Source organism: Tyto alba, unplaced genomic scaffold (genome assembly GCF_018691265.1).
Source record: "Tyto alba isolate M040663 unplaced genomic scaffold, T.alba_DEE_v4.0 Super-Scaffold_26, whole genome shotgun sequence".
In the NCBI taxonomy this organism is placed as follows: domain Eukaryota; kingdom Metazoa; phylum Chordata; class Aves; order Strigiformes; family Tytonidae; genus Tyto; species Tyto alba.
In genome coordinates this window covers 3,271,697-3,294,356 of record NW_024881300.1, presented here as the reverse complement: position 1 = coordinate 3,294,356, position 22,660 = coordinate 3,271,697, and the positions used below count along the sequence as shown (strand labels likewise).

General features: G+C 39.8%; 1 protein-coding gene across 3 annotated transcripts in view; it reads right to left on the bottom strand.

The window, feature by feature from the left end:
* Positions 1-5,553: 5,553 nt before the first annotated feature.
* PHAF1 (phagosome assembly factor 1) overlaps positions 5,554-22,660 on the bottom strand; it is a 36,452-nt gene continuing 19,345 nt past the window's right edge. For 2 of the 3 annotated variants that reach the window (XM_042797710.1, XM_042797709.1), the window contains 11 exons: positions 22,246-22,340; positions 19,425-19,522; positions 17,609-17,721; positions 15,438-15,571; positions 14,662-14,745; positions 13,874-13,956; positions 13,056-13,099; positions 11,072-11,115; positions 9,645-9,703; positions 8,062-8,134; positions 5,554-7,599 (listed from right to left, as the gene is read on the bottom strand). In XM_042797710.1, the coding sequence (XP_042653644.1) occupies positions 7,510-7,599; positions 8,062-8,134; positions 9,645-9,703; positions 11,072-11,115; positions 13,056-13,099; positions 13,874-13,956; positions 14,662-14,745; positions 15,438-15,571; positions 17,609-17,721; positions 19,425-19,522; positions 22,246-22,340 (917 nt within the window). In that variant the 3' untranslated portion in view covers positions 5,554-7,509. The remainder of the gene's footprint in view (positions 7,600-8,061; positions 8,135-9,644; positions 9,704-11,071; positions 11,116-13,055; positions 13,100-13,873; positions 13,957-14,661; positions 14,746-15,437; positions 15,572-17,608; positions 17,722-19,424; positions 19,523-22,245; positions 22,341-22,660) is intronic. The other variant, XR_006165748.1, reaches the window with a different exon arrangement.

The window sequence follows — 22,660 nt, the reverse complement described above, 5'->3', positions numbered from 1 at the left end:
TCCTTCCTTATGCTGGACTTAATGGTAATGACAGAAAGATAAACATGGCTTACCTTACGATTTCCTACAAGGCAGCTAGTCAGGTTCAGCAGTCCTTACTAAGATCTTCCCTTTAAGCTGGGAGATGAACAGAGATTGGCTCTATAATGCCTTCAGATCTGCAATCTACCCACAACACGGCATTAACGAGTGCATTTTGTCCCAGATCACACTTGCTGTTCAACACCCACCTGTGCCAGCACAGACCCCAACAGCTGGCACAAACAGAACTAGAGCAAACTGTTGACTCTCTTGTCTTAGTCTACGGAATAGCTCATTTCTTTTATTCAATGAATACTAAATCTAGTATCTACTAATGAAAGATACATCTGCTTTTGTTCTCCAGCCTCTGCTGCATGGCCCATTTCACCTGGTTTTAAAAGTTTCCATTTGCTTCTGCAGTTGAGCTGGAAGTTCACAGACCTCATACATGAGCATAATGCACTGGGGAAATGCTGGAGGGCAGTGCTGCACCCTCTGCAGTTTTTTAAATTCTACTTACTGCTACAGCAGACAAAAAGTCTTTGACTTCACCCAAGCTGGAGACTGTTTCCTAAAAGATGGGGGTCTTTTCAGAAAACCTCAAAGCCTCAGGTGTGTATGAGGCCTGTCAGGAAGGACTCTCTACCAACCTTTCTGATGCATCTCAGAAAAATCAAAACCATCCATTTCAGAACGACACTCTGAGCAGCTTTTATTAACTGGCTAATTCTGTGCACCAGTCGGGGTTTTGCTGCAAAGCCTTGCTTGGCAATTTTTTCATGACTAAGCTATGATGAGAAATCAAAACACAAACACATCCTAAGTGGGTTCCACCAGTAGCAAGGAACGCAAACAGACTTCCTCAAGACAGACGTAAACATCTGAAGCTAATACAGTATAGTAGGGTTTATTGAATCCCAGGGATCCACACACAGTCCATTTTTGTTCCTACTGTACAGAAGTAGCCAGATTTGGTCACTATAACGAGCAGCGCTGGCTTGAACCTCACATTCAGCACCTCCAAATGCAGCTCTGAACACATAAACCGGTAGCAAATGCCAAGATCCATTATTTGGTCAGGCCACTGCTGACTTAGACATCATAAAAAAGAAAGCCAAAGATGGCTCTGAAGCAGCCGAGTGCTAAAATATTGTGCTTCCTGTCTGCAGTTTAATTATACATCTTTCTACAGCAGGTTCTCAGAAGCAAACCCCAACTGCAAAAATCAAACAGTACAAAATCCCCCGGCTCAGAGAATCCTAAATACTAGCATTGAGAACATTCCCCGGAGAGCGCTGAAAGACAATCAGATTGGGGGGAAGGAGTCTGCCCCAAAGTACAATCTGAAGCTGGAGCTGCAGGTCTCAGCAGCCCACCGCATTTCACTAACAGTGCTACTAACTCTACTGATGCTTGTCAAAACAGGCAAAACTCTTAAATCCAACTTTTCATTATTTTCTAGGCTTATGGTCAGTAAGAAAACCATACCGAGAAATAAGAGAAGAAACTAAATTGCAAAGGACGAGCGCATCCCAGTCCCTCCAGGAGCAGCAAACAGCTCCCCCACCAGCCCAACTCTCGCTCCAATTCATCCAAACCCAGCTCACGGGCCTTCTCCCCCTCCCTCCCTTTCCCAGCCTGCCCGTTGACAGGCCGAGTGCCAAGACCAGGCTAAAAACCATAAAATAACACAGGTCTGGGGTGACTGCCTCGTCCCCAGGGGACTGACTGAGCTGGCTGGGAATGAAGGCGTGATATTGAGGCAAACGCTTTCTCTGGCCATAGAAGCAGAAGAAATAACCTTAGCAGTCTCTGTTATTGTGGATGCAAGAGAGCTACCCAGCGAAGAACAGGGTGAACTTGGGGTTTCAGGGCTTCAGTTTTTCTGAGAGACCAGCAGAGGTGAAAAGGGAATACAGTGATTCAGGCTGTTTTGATTACTTAGTTGATTAGACTGCACATTGCATAATCATGCAGGTTTGTTTGGGTTTTTTTGTTGTGGTTTTTTTTTTTTTTTTTTTTTTTTTTTTGCATGATTGGTATTTAAACTAAATGTCTCTCTGAAGGATATTAATACTGGAATGAAACTTATGCACTAAGTGTAATATATACTGTAGGTGTGAAACATTAAGGCACTTAAAACCAGTTTCCAAAAGTGCAATATGCAGTACTTTAACGTGACCAAACTAGTAATGTTTAAAGGGGAATTAATTAGGGTAGGAAACAGAAAAGGTTACATTAAATCATTACAGCCTAGTCCAGAACAAAAGCTAGGGTTGTAACAATATCTTATACCACAGTAAATGACCTGCTCTGCAAGCCCCAACTTACCTTTCCCGCCATTTCAAGCAGCCAGCGCTCCCAGATCATGAAAATGAATGCTTTCGCCTGCTGGAAAAATACACATCCCCACAAAGAAAACAAAAGCCTTTGATATAATGTTTGGCAGATAAAACATTTAAACAGTGACTTTATTAGTTACGGCTAAAATTCACATAGGTAGATAATATGTTATTTAAGTTCCACCTGAACCCTCCAAGTAACACACATGCCCCTGCAAAAACAAATCCCTTTGTAGATGCAGTTTTCACCCACCTGGACTGGTTACACCCTGGCCTCGAGCAAAGCCCCTGCTTCAGCAACTCCCAATCCTATTTCAGTGCTCCAGAGTATCTTCAGTTACTCCATTTTTAATTTCCCCTTATTTTGCCTCAACCTTACCGTATCTCTGCAACGTCCTGGGCCATATCTTACACAAAATATAAATTAGTTGTGGTTGGCTCTTTTCAACTCCCCAAACACACACCATGATGTATTTATTTGGTTACACGTGCTGTGCCAGGTTATGTCTGACAGATTCAGCAAGAGGTGACCGCTTTGTGTTGGTGTAATCAAGATAAAGGAGGTAAATAAAAAAAAAAAAAAGTTAGTGGGGCAAAAGTTGACATGGAACAATTGTATCTGCAGAGCTAGCACCAAGTAATGTTTTTTGCATCACGACACCAAAAATTATTCTGAACTCAAAGACCTATCAACCAACAACCAGCCCATGTGAAATTCTTTCATATGGGACACCATGGTCTGTGTCCAAACATGCTGAAGCAAATACCTACAGCTTGGACATGGCATTTACTTTCAAAGCAAGAGTCACACAGCTTCCCACAGACAGATGGACTCTCTTAACTACATTTGGAGCCATCAGACACAAAGCCTAACAGAGGTCCAGCTTAGTAAAGTTGCTAAATGGCTGTAACAAGACAAAGTCACTGGGAAGTGGGCACCACCACCCCCCGTTTCCCTTTGAGAATTGCCAGCTGGGCTCTAACCTCCAGCCAGCCCCTGACAAGGGTGAACCACCGTCTTGCTGCAATGCTGAACCGTGGGAAAGGTTTTGTTTTAAACAGACTTGATGAGAATTCTGGAATATGAACGATCATGAGCGCGTGAATCGGTTCTCACACACCACCCGATTACTATTTTGGCAAAAAGATCTGTTCAGAATTACAAGTGTGATGTTTCCTGGCAACAGAAAATCAGATTTTCTTGACAGGAACTGCATTTTGGGGAACAGAGGGTTCTAGCATTACACAGCAGCACTGATCTATATAGTACTGCCTGTAGCAGTCACAGGAGCCCAGGGAAGAAATATCAGCTTCACCTCCAAAAAGAAGAGCACAACCACTGGTTTTATTAAGTGTGAACAAATTAAATACTGTGGAAAATATTGCAATGTTCAAGTTAAGTAGACACACACACAGACTCTTAATTTCTACACAAAGGAAAAAGGCACACATCTAAATGGGATCATATGCACAAAGCGTTTTATTAGAAATGCAAATTGTACTTAATGTTATATCAAACAGTTTTATCCTATGAAACCAAAACGACGGACCAACACCCACGTTGCCAACACGCAGGATCTGTATGGATCAATATGTGACTCCAACAAGAGCACCGGCTGAGATGGGATCTGACACAGCCCAAATCTCTGGGTTCCTTTGGGAGGGGAAGGTGATGCCCCTGCCCAGCCGGCCCGGCAGAGCTCGAGCTGGCACGCTGCTGCGCCCCGAGCACCCCTCGGCAGGGAGCAGCCCTGTCCCAGCCCCTCCCTCCCGTCACACTGCCACCCTCACCCTCGCCCCCAGAGCACCTCTATTCCCTATTTCCTCCTCTCTTTGTTATGGTGATTCAAAACTGCCACCAGTCCCCCCCCACCCAGTCAAAATTTTTAACATCACCAAGTCCTTAACGCTCCACACCAGCTCCCCTAAAACGCATCAGCACAGCAACCGCCTGCTTGGCTCAGTCCAAAGAACAGCAAATCAAAACATCTCAGAGAAGCGAGCTATGAACAGCTGCAATCACAAGGGAAGGGCAAGGAAACCCAGAAGAGCTGCTTCGCATTATAGCTCTGCCTCTCCCAGAAGTCCAAGGCTTTGTGCTCAGCCCACCTGCAGCGGCCAAGATGCAAAGTTACCTTTCATTTTTGTCTGTTAGAGGAACTTCTAAAGATGAAGGGGCTGACCTAGAGAAGTACCCGGGCTGTTAAGAGAGCATGTTTCATTATCTACCCTGAGTTGCTTCGGGTCACCAGAGCATTACAAGCAGAGATGGCAGCCACTGAAGCTGTTCGGTGCCTTGGCTGCTGACCTCCCGCGGCGCGTGCTACAGCAGCAGTCCTGGCCTCACACTTCTACAGAATTTCAGCTGAATGTGCCTGAGAACAGGATATTGGTAGCATCTGCGCAGCCATTACTCAAATCATCCCATCAAGAATTTAACACCTCCTGCAGCTAATCTGGAGCCTTTACTGGAATGGGATTAATTAATTAAAGTTACTAGCGGGATTGCTGTCATGTTTTAGTAACAAGCATAAGCATGCACACCGTCTCAATTCAGAGATCGTAAAATTCTCCAAGAGCAGGCTGAGCCAAGCACTAGGCAAGGCCATTTTATAGTCCAGAACTGTGGGATGCGAGAGGAGGGAGAGCCAAGTGCTCTACCCTGCGCCGCAGAGCCAGCGCAGGAGACGCGTGACTGGAAACAGGAGGCACGTTCCCTGCGCCCTGCGTCAGCCTCCGCGCTACGCCAGGGTGAGCAGGCTTCCACTGCTTCCCTGCTGAGGTACCTCAGGGCACAGGAAAGCACCACGAGAATTCACACTCGCTCCTTTCACTGCAGACATTTCCTCCCTTCTGGTGTGCAATACTCAAACGTCGAAGCTTGAGCGATTTTAACGATACACTCATGTCAGCCTTTGGGTAGCAACTGCATTTTTGACCAAGGTATTATTTACCATAATTTAAAGACCTTCCCTCTCCACTTCAGGGCAAAAATTTATCACACACTTTCATGTATCTGCTAGGAAACGGACTGCAAGTTACGTTAATTTTTATACAGTTTCTTTGGAGAACAGACCATACCGGCTGTAAAGGAGGAACACTAGTCAGGTACTTCAAATATAATGTCTGAAAGACAGTAAAATAAAAAGAACTAATTGATAAGAAAAAAAAAAAGCAAGAACACCCATTATTTTATTACAAAAACACCCAGCAACTGTATTTAACACAAAAACAGTAACTGAGAGTCTCTTTTTATTTTTCTTTCAGTGTACATGCTCATTATTATTCCATTTAATTTACAGAAGGGCTATGTAAAATGAAATTAAAATTAAAGAGGAAACAAAAGGAAGGTTGAGGCATAGAATTTTCTTAGCAAGCAATGATCACAGGAGACAGCACAGATTGAACAGGGATTCAACAGGAGTGACACCTAGGGATAAAGGTAAACAGTAACTTTTTCCTTATCCGTTAGATTCTCCATGGGGCTTTTTTGTTTGTTTTAGCAAAACAGTTCAGAATATCACAGTATACAGGAAGACTAAATGGCAAAGAACGTCTCACACACACACACACCATATTTATCCCTGCTACTGGTCCAGGATCCAAAACTTCAGTTAACATTCGATTATTTCCTATCTCTCATTCATTGATAAACTATACAGGATTACACTGTACATGGAGTTAAAATTACAAAAATGTCATATTTACAAAATCTGTACACACATTGTAAAACTCACAAAATTGTCATCTATGTATCACAAGTTGCTACACCAAAATATTAAAAATGGGATAAAATTATACATTTCTCTTGTCCATTTTTAAAAAGGGTTCAATATCTCAAAGACAGACCACCTATTTCCCCCAAATAAGACTGGTAAGAGAACTAGAAACCTAAAGTATCCTCCTGGGATAAAATGTCGCGAGCAGCATCTCCCAACTAGAAAGAAGCCTATATCCTGTCTGCTGGGGTGGGGTGTGCAGTTAGCATGTATCTACAGAAATGGTGAAACTACAGGAAGGATGTCTTTGGCTAAACCTTTGGCATAAATTAAAATCATACATCAAAAGTTACAGAAAAGGTTTTCTTGGTGATGGCAGAGCTTGGGAATTCCTTTCCGAGATACCATTATATACAGCCTTTCTTTCTTCAAGGAAACAGAATAGGAATAAAGGATTTTGGAACAGAGGCAAATGAGGCAACGCTATTTCTTCGTTAAATTTTTCTGTAGTATGAAAAATCGTATCAAACCGTTTCACTAGCACATAATTCAATCATAAAAACAACCTCTTCCAAAACTCCTTTTTGTTTGAAAATGCATGTGAAAAAAAAAATTAGTAAACCAGCCATGGCAGAAGAAAAAAAAAAATGTTTCAGCATATCAAGTACATATTAGTGCAGAAAGGTGGATAAATTTGATCCACTGTATAAATAAGCTTTTTGCGCAGCGTACATTAAATAACCATCACACCCCACTCACACCCAGTACACAGATGCTCCTCAGTGAAGATAAACATTTATCAAGTAATTAAAGTGTATGTAGTGCAAATGTTACAACCAAGTATTATGCACATGCTACTTGCTTGGTTTAAAGTTACACAAAGATGTGGTGCCTGAAATCATGGACATATATACATCCTCGTCACACTTGGTACAATGTCCTAAGCCACAGAAATACCGATGTGTTTATATCTATATATATACACACACACGTTTTCTTAAAATGTGACCACCACATCAATACAGTAACACAAACAGACTAAAATCAATACCTGCTTCCAGATGCTCCAAGGCTCAGAAAGTTTGTGCTTCTAACTCTTGCAGTCATTATGTGCCCCTCTTCCATTTCCCCCTTCTGCCGGCTGAGAAGGGGGGACAGTCTCTTCGGGTCTGTGCTGCATAGGATGAGGGCAACGGAGAGGAATAAACGACGGCACAGGCACCTAAGCTGCTTTCCTCCATCAACAGTTCCATGCCCCATGATGAAGGGTTGAGAGAATTTCCCCTCCACACCGCTCCTGGGTGGAAAGGCTTATTGAAAAAAAAAAAAAAAATCATAACGTGCTTTCCATATTATAAGTGGCAGCAAATCAAGGCACGCTGTACTAATTTTGTAGCATTGAGATTAGTTGACTCTGCAGGGGATGCTCACTGGGGAAGGTCCGATGGTCTCAACTGGCTGCTGGGCCGCGTCGGGCCATACAGAGTAACAGAAGCTATGTGATTATTCTGCATCACCTGCAAAAGGACGGCAGGGAAAGAGGGAAATTAAAAGAACTGCACACCAAACAGGAACTCAGAAGAGTGAAAGTCGCGAATATGGAACCAATCTGCCTGAAAAAAAGAAATCCCCACAACAAAAGAAAGCAATAAGCTCTTGGCTAGGTCCTAAAAACAGTCCCTAGATCTCCCATGGCACATCTGAACACCAGCATGCTCCACCACTACTCTGAGCCCAGCGCATGCATCTCCTGCTAGTACACATTCCAGGTGACAAACTTTCAGTTCCAGCTTTATCATGCAAATGTAGAGCCTCAGAGAAAAGACTGGAGAGTTGCCTGGTTTTGCCAATAAGCTCTAAAAATATAGCTACTCCCAAGCACTGACTTTTATCAAAATGGGAAATGAGAAGCCGGTCATAATAGTAGCAAACTCCTCATCTTCTCTTGCTCAAACAAATATAAAAGCTTTTTTCCTAACCTCAAAGATCATTCGTTGCAGTCCAAAGCAAAAGGTTGACCCAAACGGGTTAGTATTGTTTGGAGATGACGACCTGAAAAGAAAAGAAGGGAAGAAAAAAAAAGTGGATGTGTGAGGAACAGGAACTTCTTAGGGAAGAATAACCACTCAGTAATGTAAGGTAACTCATGGCATCTTTATCATGGCTTTCATCAGAAGAAAGAAAGTCTACATTATACACCACCACTGCTAGTCTTCAAGCGAGCCAGAGGATACCTCTGCTTAATGTCACAGGGCCATTATTAATACTCAGGGAGAAAGTAATCCCAAAGGTACTGACAACCTCTACAAGAAAACTCTCTTTCACTTAACTTGAACAGAAGAACCCTGGAAATAAACATACAGAGCATGTAACTTATTACAAATTATTTTTGTGCAAGGCCCTTTCCCACTCCAATCTACCTGATGGCTCAGACTCTACCATACATATTTATTACATGCTGTCTATTAACGCACTGGATTTATGATGTTAAAAAAAACTACCACGTAAGATGCTGACCTAGAATAAACCAAATTTTATTAAACAGTATTTTTCAAGATTAATGTATCGCTTGTCCTTCAGTTATTTCCAATATTTTTGGATTATATATATGGCAATGGCAGATTCCTGCTGACTACAATGGATTTTAGTAATAGCCAAAAACAACCCCAAGAAAACATTTACCTTTTGGCCTTTCTTGTAACTGGTCACTTTCTCAGATCACGTCTGAGACATTTGAGACTAGTTCAAGCATAGTTTGCTTTACTGAGCACACCACAGATGGAAAATAAAAGGACTATGCCATCACTGTTTCACCTCAGCTTTACGTTACATTACTTCTGCTCTAATGATCTCACTGGCATAGAACAGGAATACAGGGGAGCAAAGGGCACAATAATTTAGGGGAAAAAGGAAGAAAAAAAAAAAAAAAAAAAAAATCAAACTCAAAATCATATGAAAGCCCGATGAAAATACCTTGTTTGGTATATCTGAAATTGCTGCAGTATATTCACAGTACCCATGACTTACACTTGTCCCGAGATAAATCATCACTTCAAATCATGATAACTCTGCAAACAGATAATGCCTATTTAACCCAACACCCCGCTCAGTCCCTGTAGAAACACAGAAAATGTAACGACCACTCTATCTTCAGTCAGCCTAGAAGAACTGTAGAACAACTATCTGTGTTCATAAAAGCAAAGCTTCTTCAGACAGACTGCTATGATACATACTACACACTATGCTGTATGATGGCACATGGCTGAAATGCTTGTGACTAGTATAAAAAAAAAAATCTACACTTTATTACACAGAGAAAGACTTCTATATGCTGCTTAACTCTGCTCTGGATTTTACAGTTCAAGGAATTTTGGAAATGTTTTCATTCTGCATGTCAGTATTTCCTCTGAGTGCAGCTATCTAGTCTTGTTAGTGGCCAAAAAGCCTGAAACTTTAACAGCAAAGCAGCCCCCAAATAACTACTGGAATAACTCTTCCTCTGCCCAAACTTGTCCTGTTATCAGCTCAATCCCTGCCAAGTAAAATAAAGAGAGCTCTTTACCTGTGAAGTACCACTGGCTTCTCTACAGGGTGCCCCAGAAGATCCTGAATACCGTCCCACTGTAAATATATCAAAGACTTTGTGTTAAAACGAGGCACAGGAAAGCTTTTCTTTTTATTTAGGAAAAGAGTTGTGTACATTTTTTTTTTTTTGGTGATATGCTCATTTGCCAAATAACATAGAGGCTGTATTTACAGGAGTATTTTGTGACTGGAGCCATACTCAGTAATGGAAACTATCCGTTACTAGGGCCAGGAAACCCTCTCAGAGTTTATTCTCATTTTTGTCTCAAAGTAGCTTTGAATTAGAATTATTAATATTAAAAATTTCTATGGGTAAAATGTAGCTGGAAAGTCTTATAGCATTTCAGGGACACCTCAGAAAATAAAGCAGCTGTGGTAAACTTCAACAAGATATCCTGTTACACACCTTTGCAGAGGGAGAAATAGTATCACAGCTACCTCTCCCAAAAGCATTTCCTGGATTTAAGCGACAAGTTTGGAAAAGAAGAGGAAAGCTGCACTATTTAATGACTGGGAATGTCCAGCAGTTTTCATCACTCCAAGCAGACTTCATGAGAAGCTGCACTTTCACACACAAGACTGAAGTAAGTCAAAGCACTGAAGGATGTCAGTCATTCAAATCAAAAAGCAAAGATGGCAGCCTCCAGGTCGCTGACTCCAATTTTTTCTTCCCAGTATGGGCCCCAAAATTCCGCAAGGAAAGCCTTCATTTGGCACCCCCGGAGCCAAGAGAGCAGCACTGACCCTGGCTGAATGTTAACTGTAGAGACACTGCTGAACACGGGTTTTAAGTTTTTCTACTTAATGTAGCTCTCAAACACACAGCAGCAACTGCCCAGTTGGGAACTTCATTTAGGTGGTAAGGCCATGCGGTCTTCAAGAAGTCTGCTGTCCTCAGGTGGTGTCACACTGGCAGTGACATTTTTGTGAGGCCTGCTGCTGCCTGAGAAACGTCCCATTCCTGGCATCCTTCAGAAGAAGGTGGAAGGGAACTGGACCCTCTTGGTTAAATACTACATGATTTCAAGAGCTACATCAAGTAGAAAAGCTCTGTCAAAATTTTGTTTAGAAATATTTCTTCCAGCTAACATTCAGCCACCATTGCTTTCCCATATCACTTATTTTACTGTTCTATTTCTACCTGCAGCTACCTTAAAATGCAAAACATGCAATAATGCAGTAATTTAGTTTACTTGAAGTGTGCTATTACGAATGCCTTTAATCCTTAACATGACAAAATGTTTAAACCACAACACACACGTTAACTTTTGGCCTTCAGCTTTTCCACTCTAAAACAACATGATACAACCACTATTATTTCTTCAAAGTGTATTGCAAATTCAGCATGGATCATTTAGATGGTTTAAGAAAAGAAGGAAAACGTACAGTTCTGCACAGGCTTACCTTGCTGTATGTCGTACACGTTTCCGTCTGTGAATCAGCACTATCTATGAAAGAAAAACAGAAAAGCCTTTGTAGTTTATGCTTGAACGGTCTCCTATATAATCCTTTATTTTGGGAGGTTAGTTCAGATAGCAGGAGACATACAAGCATTGGATCAGTTCATATACAAATTTACCACCACCACTTCCTAGCAACCAGAATTGCCAACAACGTTGATTAAATGCCAGTAAAGGTGACTGAACAAACCTGCCTGTTTGCAGCAAGTTCCAAGTTCTAACTCTATATATGTTTAAGCCGTACATAGAAGAACGCCAGTGTAAAAGAAATTACATCTCTTTGCAGCAAGCTGACTTGCCTAGCACAGCCACTCACTGAGGTAACATGATGTGCCACTCCTCAAGTCCAAGCACTCTGTTGTGCTTGGAGAGGATGCTGGCTCAAACTGACCGCTTGAGACTCGGGAGCTAAAATGACACTTTCAAAAATAAAGATAGAAGAGAGCTTGGGAATTGCAGTCTACCTATTAAATAATAAAAAAGCTGCAAGTGAGGACAGCATTGCATTTATGCCTACAGCCTTGAAGAGAAAATGTTTGCTGGTGGTTTCAAGCACTGTTCCATACATACATGTGGTGATTTCCAAATACTGAAAGCACCTTCCTGAAGCAGTGGGAACCTACCTAGACACTGAAGTCAAACATGGCTAATGGTCTTCAATTTGATTGAAAGCTCCTCTGCGTTTTCCACCTGCTAAATACACACACTTTCTCTATGTTAAAAGAGTTCAGTGGCTGTGCACTTTGAACTCTGGCTGCCAATTTATCTTCTGAAGTTAAACTACAGAAGGGAGTTAATAAAGCTGCATCAGGTACCACCACCAGATGGAAGATGAGCGCCTCAAATTTTATATTTGTTTACAACTTGTTGCATGTCCTGAACATAAGCTAGAGACCAGAAAGGTGAGTTGAAAAAAACCAACCAAACAAACAAAACCCAGACACATTCAGAGGAGATTCAGGGGACTACTTGAGGTGAGTAAAATAATCAGAAATTAATGTCTTTGAAGTACTGCACAGTAACCTAAAGGAAAATAATTTAAGAAGTAAGAACTTTCATGTTTACTCTCCTGGCTGAAGTACAAATCAACTTTCATATAAACTTGTATATACAGCCATTGTTTTTCCAGGTTTTTATTCTTCTACATGCTCAAACTGCTGTGACAGCCACAGGAGAATTGCACTTTACACTGGGAAGTGGTTTCAGTGAAAACCAATCTGAATGAAGAAAGCAATTCCTGGCCAAAACCTAGGCAGCATCCAGTATTCCCCGGATAATCAAAATAAACACTTTCCCAGTACACCTGTTAATTTTTACATCAAAGAAGTCTACCTCGATCCCTATGGTCTTCAACCAAAGAAGGTTCCCCACGCTTTGTTGAGATTGCAGAGCTGGGCACATCTTAGTATCTTGCAGAATCAGCACTACTGATTATATACTTTTTTTTTTTTTCAAGAGGAGATTTTCTAGTGAACATAACAGACTTACTCTGTCCATAGCACATAGAGCCAACATATTCCAGATGTTTGTTCTCATTCCCAGCTAAACCAGTTTATATCAAATATCATTAATAAGCCTTTCAAGAATGAGCTCAGCATTGAGAAGTTCAACAGTGGATTGGACAGACCAGTGCAGACTAACAGTGCCTTACAGATTTTGAGCCTCCAGCTACAAGGTAATGGATTTTAGCTGAGTGGCAGCATTACAGAATATTAGTGATGTTGCAGCTACATATTAGTATGATTCAAGTGAACAATGTAGCATAAGTAGAATCAGAGAACTATACCTAGCCTCAAAATTCCTCCTCTGTCTTAACGACTTCCACTGTTAGCATCCTCTGATAATGAAGGATACATCAGAAATGAAAACTCATCATACCTCCCCTTTGAGCATTCCCCCTGAAGCAGGGCAACAGATGAACTACTCACCTCGTTTAATGACTAGTGGAATCTTGAATTCACAGCGATGGTAACTAGAAAGTGCAAATCGTAAAGCTATTAGAAAACAGAAAAGCCAACATAAACTGCATAGCACAAACTTAAGTTTCTTAAATAGCCAGTTTAATGAAGTTACATGAATAATAAAATGAAAATGGAGTCTCAATGCTAACAGATTAAGAGAAGTTCACATTTCTATTTTCTACATCAAAGAAGGTGGCACCCTGGGAACATCCTAACACAATTTTCTTCCTTTCAGCACAAAGGACTCTGCTTTTACACAGAGTGGATGGAGAAATATACAGCTTAGAAACAGTACCAAAGATTTCTGTCACTAACTGCTTTCATCAGACAATCACTTATTCTTTAACTCATCCCTCCTCTAAGGAGTTTACATTTAATAAGTAACGTAAATATGTTCAGAAGCACAAGAGGTTTTTTTTTTTTTTTTTTTAATCGCTAGCTGAAATAACATTAGGAAAAAAAACAGCAGTCTACCTGCCAGTAAATGGACACTCTTGCCAATATGAAGTTTGCCTCTAGCAAGAGAGTTTGAATGTTATAGCTGGACCAAGAACTACCTTACCTCATTTACTGCTTAAAGATATACTTGACAATATAAAGTCATTTAAAAGTAAAAAGAAAATAATAAGGAAAAAATGTGCCAATAATGATAGCTAAAACCTCCACAGGTTACCAGATACATCAAAGACATTTGGAAAAAATACTGGAATTCTATAAAGGGAACATAAGATTTCCTTTTCAGATGTTTTAAAATACTCTTTAGGAGATCAATTCTTTACACTCACATATTAAAGTTGTAATGACCAGGATAATTTGTGTGCAGGACAAATTTCTTCACCTTGTGAGTGTTTGCATCGAAGAGAATATCCTGTTGAAGAAAACAAACAGACATGAAGCAAATCGGACAGAGGAAGGTGGCTTTCCCCAGACTAACCTGAGATTAGTTATAATAGTACCTGCATATAGTTGTATGTATCTATCTCATTGGAACCCAATGGAACTATGAAAATTAGTATTTTAAAATAAGACTACTTGTAAATTCACATAAATGCACATTTCCTCCAGCACTCAATCACAACTGCAATTTGATTTCCTAACATTAGCAAGTTTTCTAAGGAGGGCTTGTTTTTCCTGCATATCATACACCGTATCATAGACTAAAGCAAAACAGCTGTAAGGAGGGACATGAAGGTTGCACTACACGGCACAGCTCGGCAAGCTTTCACAACTAATGTTATGGCACACCTATCTCAGTTCTGCGGGACAGGAGCGTGTGTTTCAGAAACAAGAACTAGTATACCTACGCACCAGGCATGGCAGAGGGAGAAAACCTAAGAAAACACAAATGCACAGAGCGCCCTCCATCCACTGGTGGAGATGACAAAATGTTACTGATTGAATTTGCAAGTGCTAGAGAAAAGTCAGCATTGGTTTTCCTGTCCAGAGATTCCTAAAGCAGCAATCAGGAGTTTTGCAGACTCTCATTTCCCACAGCCTCTAGCCTTCTGAAAGGACTGCTGTGTAACTAAATCAAAACTTTACATGAATTTGTTTATGGAAGCTTCCCACTCACCACTCCAAGTGTAAAATAATTGAAGAAGTAGTCATTGCACTTTGATGGGACCTGCTTATGGGGCGAGGGTGAATGGATTTTCATCTGCAAGAAACACATTTTTCAGATATATTTAATAATGCTCACAAAGATGAATGCCATTAACATCACCACATTCAAACAAATTGCCATAATCTCATTTAAAGCCCTTGTTCAAATACGTAAGATACTGTGCTTCATGACAGGACCATCAGCTGCTCGCAGTGGCACAATGACACATCAGCTTTTTTCTCTTTTAGTGATCTGAAGTAAAAAGTTTACTCATATACTGCTATGTAAATACATTAGGAAAGGACCAAAGTATATGCTGAGGCTATTTTACATAAAATAAAATTTAAAAAAATAGGCAATATACACTTGCTAAGGCTTATTTGGATTCAAAAGTGCTCCCATTTTTATAATTTTTAAAACAGTTAAAATGATGGTTTGGGTTTTGGGTTTTTTTTTGGTTGGTTTGTTGTGTGGGGTTTTTTTTCGTTTTTGTTTGTTTGTTTGTTTTGTTTTTTGTTTGTTTGTTTTTTAATTTAAACAGATTTGCATCTATTTAGCTTAAAAAAGCTTCTTAAAAAAACAAATTATATAACAGCTCATCCTGGTCTATTATATGTCAAATGAAGCACTCAATCTGCACTACACGGCAGTTTAACTTCACTGGCCTTGCAAAATGCAGGCCCTGGGATTAAGCCGAGACAGCACTGAACAGGGACAAAGTCCTGTGCCCAAATCAATTCCCTCACCTTATCTTCGGACTTGTAGAAGACTTTGTGCGGAGACCCCAAGGTGCTCAGCACATCCTGGCACGAATCACCAAAGTACACGCAACGCTCAAATACCCGCATCTTGGCATCGGCTAAAACACCCGGGCCACAACCTGAGGAATGGAAAACAACTCAAAATTCATCCTTCCTGATCAGAGAATACATCAGGAAATCAACACCAAAAGCTTAGCATTCCTCTATTTATCACAAACCAAGCAGCTGCATTCTTTAGACAACAGTGCCAAACTAAATTTAACCATTTATTTTGCAACAGTTTAAACATTTCTTATCCAAGTGATGTATGTGCTGACTGTTGCACAGACCCCCACCTTAACCCCCAACTTCAGCAAACACTATCTTCACTTCCTCGCCATTCACGTGGACCTGACTTGTTTTCCTAACCCGTCTCAATTTGATCAGCTGGTTATTAGCAGTAAGTACCAGGAATTATTTTTATCCCTAAAAAATTCTACTTTAGCAGCTAGAGATGTATCTCCAGCTAAAAAAGTAAAGCCCATAAAGTGAAATTCCTCATCCATATTAACTCTATCAGCAAACATACATTCTTTACTCAAGATTCCCATAGCTTCTTAAATCAATAGCAAGTATGTTCCTACGCAAGCAATGTTAAAAATGGATCTTATTGGATAGCCATTACACAGATGAATTGCTGACATACGTTACCAGATGATAAAAAATGGAAAGACCTTACAGTCTGTGACCCCATTTGCTTTCAGGAATACGGCGTCTTACATTTACGAGAATGCACATACACATATGCAGCAGTTACTGCAAAATACAGGATGTGCTCTAAATACACACTTAGCTTTTCTCACTATGCATTATTTATGTAGCTAGCTACCCAATGAAATAAATCAGAAAAATCCAATTGAGTCATCCTTGATTTCTTAAGCAAGAGTTACTTCAAATGCAGCTGCAAAGAAACTTGTGCTAGAACAGGTATATAGTATGTTCTACAGGGGAGTTTCTGCAAACCTGAGCAAGACAAGAACAGCACATGTCCAGATTGCCTCTCTGCAAGTTTTAGTCCGAACATTAGTGATATATTTTAACAATTATTTTATTCATTGACAACATCCCCTTTAAACTGCAAATATATATACATATTTAACTAAACTTGACACTCTGCTTAGAGGTGTTCAATTTCTCAAAATCATTTATATTACTATAATGTTATAGCTAACTCCTTCCCTAGTACACAAGGACATACGTTCCCTCTTCTAGGCAGCTCACCATTATCTTCCTCTGTAAAGACAGAAGCAAAGTAACTTGAAAACATCTGCTCCGTTTTTATTAATAATTTTTTATTCTTCATCTTAAATTTTCTCCTTTTCACTTTTGCATATTGTGAATGTATTTTCTCAACGTACATACAGCTAGTAACCAGAACAGGTCAAAAGCCGAGCCTGCTAATGAAAATTGTTAAAAACATCTCAGCATTTTTTCTTAACAACACGGTCAGGTCAAGTTCTGGTGACTGAACAAGGCTCCTTGGCAGTCACTGTATCTTTCCCGAACTTGTAAGCACCCCCCGCCTCTGAAGGTGCACACAAGGTGGTACTCATCAGCCCATTGCTTTCACTGCTGCCTTCTACAGCAAATGAAAACAGAACTGAATTTAAAGTGCAGCCTAAGGCTGCAGCATTGATGTAGTCTCTCGCTGGCATTTTTAACAGCCTTCCAGAATTAATCACAAAAATTTCATTATCATACAGCTCATTGGAATCTCAGAAAACGCACATATACATAAGGTTTCTTGATTTCTTGTGGGTTTTTTTTTTGTTTGTTTGTTTGTTTTCAGTGATGCACTTGTATCTGGTTTATTCTACATATATACCTGGAGATAAATTCCACTTCTGCAAACAGTCCTTAAGGACTCAGAACTACCGAGGACAGGACTACAGTCCTCTGATTCCTCCAGGGCCAGGGAAATGCAGTAGCAGGCCAACTCACCTTCACAGTTTTTTTTTTTTGTTTTGTTTTGTTTCCAACAGATCAAGATAAGGGATATAGAACACTTTGAAACCATCTGTAAAAGCACCACAAATAACCTGTGCTTAATTTATACAGGTTTACCCCTCTTTCCCCAAGGAAAGCAACCAGTTCCATGTTCTGAGTGCCACTAATACCTGCGGTGAGTAGGCGAAGCCGTAAACCTGAGGGTCCAGTTCCATCTCTCAGTACATCAACGTTCTCGGCATACACATTACCAAGGAAACAGCTGAGAGGCATCAAGGGAGCCCTGAAACCAATCATACAAAAATGTGCACAGGATTCGCTTAATCTTCAAATTTTCCATTAACAAGCCGACGCCCGTTCACTGGAACAGAGCACATTAATTTTGACAAAGCTGCATCTAACTCAGACTGAAGAGTAAAAGTTATATTAAAAACAAGGAACTGAAAGTCTGGGGAAAAAAAGAACAAGGCAGCACTCACATGCAGGACTTTTACTATTAATGAAACAAACAGCAAGTTTCAAATACTCCAGGAATTACAGAAACTATATCTAAACTTTGGATACCTTTGAAAACATGTTATCTCAGACTTCTCTCAGGGAAAATGGAAGTTGTACTGTTCTTAAAAGATACCTACTCCTTGACCTGGGCATATCACCCACATGAAGCAGAAAAGCCTTCTCTGTGAAGCTGTCTCTGCTTTTAGGAAAGTACTCCGCAGTCCAGAACATGAGATCAGCTTGTGCAGGTACACCACAAACAATTGTGCTGCTTTACTGAGAAAGTTCCCATTTTAATTTTAATTAATTACAGTGATATTTGAGAAAATAACAGCAGCCCCAACTAAGATATTTTCAATGGAAGGGCTGCTTTTTTGTGTATTAGTTTGTATATGCTCTGTAAAATTCACTGCTCTTATGTGAATTTCTCCTCTGTGTGAATGACTTGAGCTAAAAGTCAGGCTCTGAGCTCTCACACACACACAAAGCCCCATGTGACAAGTGGTGCTTTCACTAAAGCACACCATGTCAGAGATGAGCACAGGCAACAACAGTTTTCTGAAGTGCACTCATTTCTAATTAGGAGACAACAAACAAGCTTCCCTCCCTTCTGAGCAGTAATCCAAGGATGTGCTAATCTTCTCCTGGCATTAAAACACAACTGTCTCTACAAAAGCTAACATGTTATCAGTTTAGCTATTTATACGGTGGAAGGAAGAGTTTATAGAAGTCTTTTCAATTTTTCCTTGAAAAAGGAACCCCAGGAACAATGGTTTTAGAAAGAGCAAAGTGTCAGATGTTGTACAATAAATTACTGCTTAAAAGAAGACAGAAGACAATACCATAGAAAACATTAACCATATTAAAATGTAACTATCCCATTAGTATTAAGGCATGAAGATTAGTTTCCTTAGAACAGTAAATTCAGTCAGGTAACTACAAATATATTGAATATATGGTAAATTATACATATGACTTAAGCCTGAAAATACATATTTTATTATTTTTGTATAGCAAGGGAGTTTAAGACCCTTGGTAGGACCCCGCCATAACATAAGTAGTACAAACACACTACAAAATTACTGACTGCCTATACCAAGTTTGATTTGTCTAGGGAGGTCATTTAGCATGCAAACAAAATCTACAGCAAGAACAGCCTAACTGCATCTCTTACTAGATTCACTGAATTTCCTTCTTTATTTAATGAATTCATTTTCAGGTCAATTGAATTAGTCTATTACAGCTGAGCCATGCTGATTTTATAACAACATAAATCAAACCAACATTTGACTATAAGGTCTGAGGACGATGTCTATGGAAATCTGAAAGAGGTTGGTATCTAAAGGCATTCTGCACACTACCAAATTCATAGAAGACCTAAGCTGAACTACAAAAGTATATGATTATATCTAGCGTTTGCAAAACCCTAAATAAATGAGGAAGAAGTATATTCTCAACGATCAAAACAGCACGACCAGCTGTACGTACTTGGTATCCTGCAGACTGTTTCCATTGTAGATGTACATACGTTTCACAGTCGCACCATGGGGAATTTGCAGAGAGGCTAGACCATGGGCAAAGTTAGGCTGTGGACACACAAAATCATTCTTGTTACATGACACAGTAAACACTTCAGGTCAAAATTATAAATTACATTAGAAATACAGTATATGCTTACCAATTCAGATAAATCTCTAGCCAAAGACAAGGGGAAAAAACAACAGCAAATCCCCCTTCTAGATGCTGTTTCTTTCCATTACACCACCCCTGGATGCCCAAGCTGGGGTGAAATGCTCACTATGTTTATCCACCACAAGATGGCACGAGTCTAACAATTAGCTGTGGCGTGTACTGGGAATTCACATTTTCTTGGTTTGAGCACTGGCAGCTAGCAATATAAAAGTATTGGTACTGATACACCATATTTAAGCTCTAAAAAACTGACTACCTTAAAGGTTGAACATCTTTTTTGTGTTCCACTGCATTAATCTCAGTCTTTTAACATTTTTGCTAGTTTGTAAAATGCCTTTATCTGATAAACACTCATTCTGTTCTCCTTAGCACCACATTCTTACACATAGTTTTGATAGGGATTTTGAGCATTATCAAATTGAAAGCATGCTAAGGAAGTCAGATTCATTCTCCTAGTGCAGTAAGAGCCTGTTTCTTTCAACTCTGAAGATGACAGGATCTTCTTCAACACTGTCAACACTGGACAGAAAAGAAACTAACTTTGTCACAAGCTGTCAACAAAAACAAGGTGCACAGTATGGAAACTATTATCCTGGTCTACTTTAGCAGGATATCACATAAGGTAAACACAAAAAGTTATTCTTTGGGGGAAAAAGCAAAAAAAAAAAAGCCAAACCCGAGAGCAATGACTTGCATTGCTGTAGGCATTTAGAAGGGAACCTCCACTCAGCAAACCTAGAGATGCCCTGATTTCAATCTTCTTTCTGACTTTGTCCAGAACATGAATACCTCAAAACACAGCTTTCTAAAGCAGTCAGACTTTAGATTACTTTTTAACATACTTCTGTCTTAGCACCAGAGAAATCTTCTCTAAAGCCACAGAAGTGCCTAGGCCATATATGCCTCGGTTCTTCACAGAAACAGCCTGAGTAGGTTTTCATGTTCCTTTCACCTGCAGTCTGTTATCAGCTATACAAAAACTCCAAGTTTTCTTCAGAGTTTTTAGTTTCTATAAGCAGAGATTACACTGCCTTGATAACTAGTTTAGCAGTCCTGTATGATCCTTTCTGAACTTGAAAGATTTTGACATCTTGATTTCATTTCACTTTTCAGATTTTCCTAATGTTGCTCCCTGAAAGGCTCCACAAATAGTCATATTACCTGTAGACTGTTTCATACTACTCCGTTTTCTAAACTATCATATTTCTACCTATTTACAATCCTGGGAAGAATTTCACCTTTTGCTTAGTGCAAACAACATTTTACTAACCTCAACTGGACTTTGAGAATGCAAAATTGTTTTCTCCACTGTTCTAGCAGCTATGAAGCAGTGTATCATTCCCAAGAACCACACTATGTCCTTCTGAAAGCATATTAGCAGCAAGCATTCTGTAACCATCCCCAAATACTTTCTTAGTTAGATGAACCACACATCAAGACACACAGATGCAAATGGCTAAAATTGATTCTAACAACTTTATTTTAACATCTTTTAGTTTTAAGTAGCTCTGCGAGGAGCAGGGACTTGTACCTGAGGATCCCTATAGGTCCCTTCCAACTTGAGATATTCTATGATCCTATGATCTTTTCAAATCCTCAGCATAACAATTGACTTTCTTAGCAGCTCAGCCATTTCATTCATAAATGCCCTGGGAACTGTTGCATGAAAAGGAACTACTATCTGTTGGGACATTCCTTCTGTTTGGCTTATTAGGTTCCTATTTACCTTCCAGTATTTCTGAAAACCAAGTGACCTTGGCTACTGCAAAATAGCAACTTCCCCCAGCTACCCCCTGTTTTCTCACATGTCAAAACACAACTATTAAAGTACTAAGCCATGACATAAAAACATGTGTCATCACGTTGGTTGATTTCTCCCACTTCGTTTTGGCTCTTCAGATGCTCCTTTTTACTTTAATACCATGCAGCATGCATTCTTTTTAACTGATAAGCCTAGATAATACAACTGAGAGCTTTTCCATTCTCACACAAAACAAGTTATACATACATTTTTGTCAGTATTGGTGGAAATCACAGAAGACCTGATCACGTTTCCACTATAGACAGTGATTTCCATAAATTTCAGAAAACGTGGTAATACGTTCAATCATTCTTTAACTTGTCTGAACATTTGGTGAATATGCAAACAGGCATTACAAATAAAGCTCATTCATTTGGCTTTCTAAAAGCACTCATACTGAAGGACAGTTATGATGAAAATGTATTTTATGAACTCTAGCCTAGTTTAGTTGCATAATCACTTTGATGAGATTCAAAAATATCTGATAAGAGAACAGCCTTCCAGTAGATTGCTTAATATTTACGTATTTGCATAGACAGAGCTCTTATTTTTAGAAGACTCCTTTCAACAACAGAATTGCTAGTCCCAGTTCATGATGCAAGCAAAACCTCTAAGCATATGTCTTCTGCTAAAAGGAAGAAAATTTTTAACTTCAGAATGATTACATAGCATGAATAAGAACACAACAACTGAGGAGTTAAATTCCTTCCAAATTACTGGTTTCTTTTGCTTGCAGGCAAGACATGCTGTAGGTGATATTTTGCAAGTACTGTAGAGGCAGAAAAGACTATCCATTAACTAAGAATGATTGCTGACCTCGTACTTCGGAGTTTCAGTCCAGGAGTCTAACTGAAAAGAAAACGACAATCCTCTGAAATTGAGGTGAAAGAGTTGCTCAGCTGAATTATACACTAAAAGGGAAAAGAAAGTAAAAACAGAGTTACCAAAGTAAACTAAGATTTCTCCGCTTCAGATCTAACGGGACCTTCATTACCTCAATTAATTTACTACATCTCAAGATGTGGGAGGAACACAGTTACACAGGACAGTAACAATTTTCCTTTTAATTTGCTGCAGTAAAAACATAGCAATAAGAGAAACCTTAGGTTCATTAAAGTAAGAGTTGCCTATGCAAGCCTTTAGGCACTAACTTATCCCTAATGATAAAATTATACAATATTACACAATCTGTTATACCTCAGTGTCCCTAAAGTAGCTTAAACAGCTACTG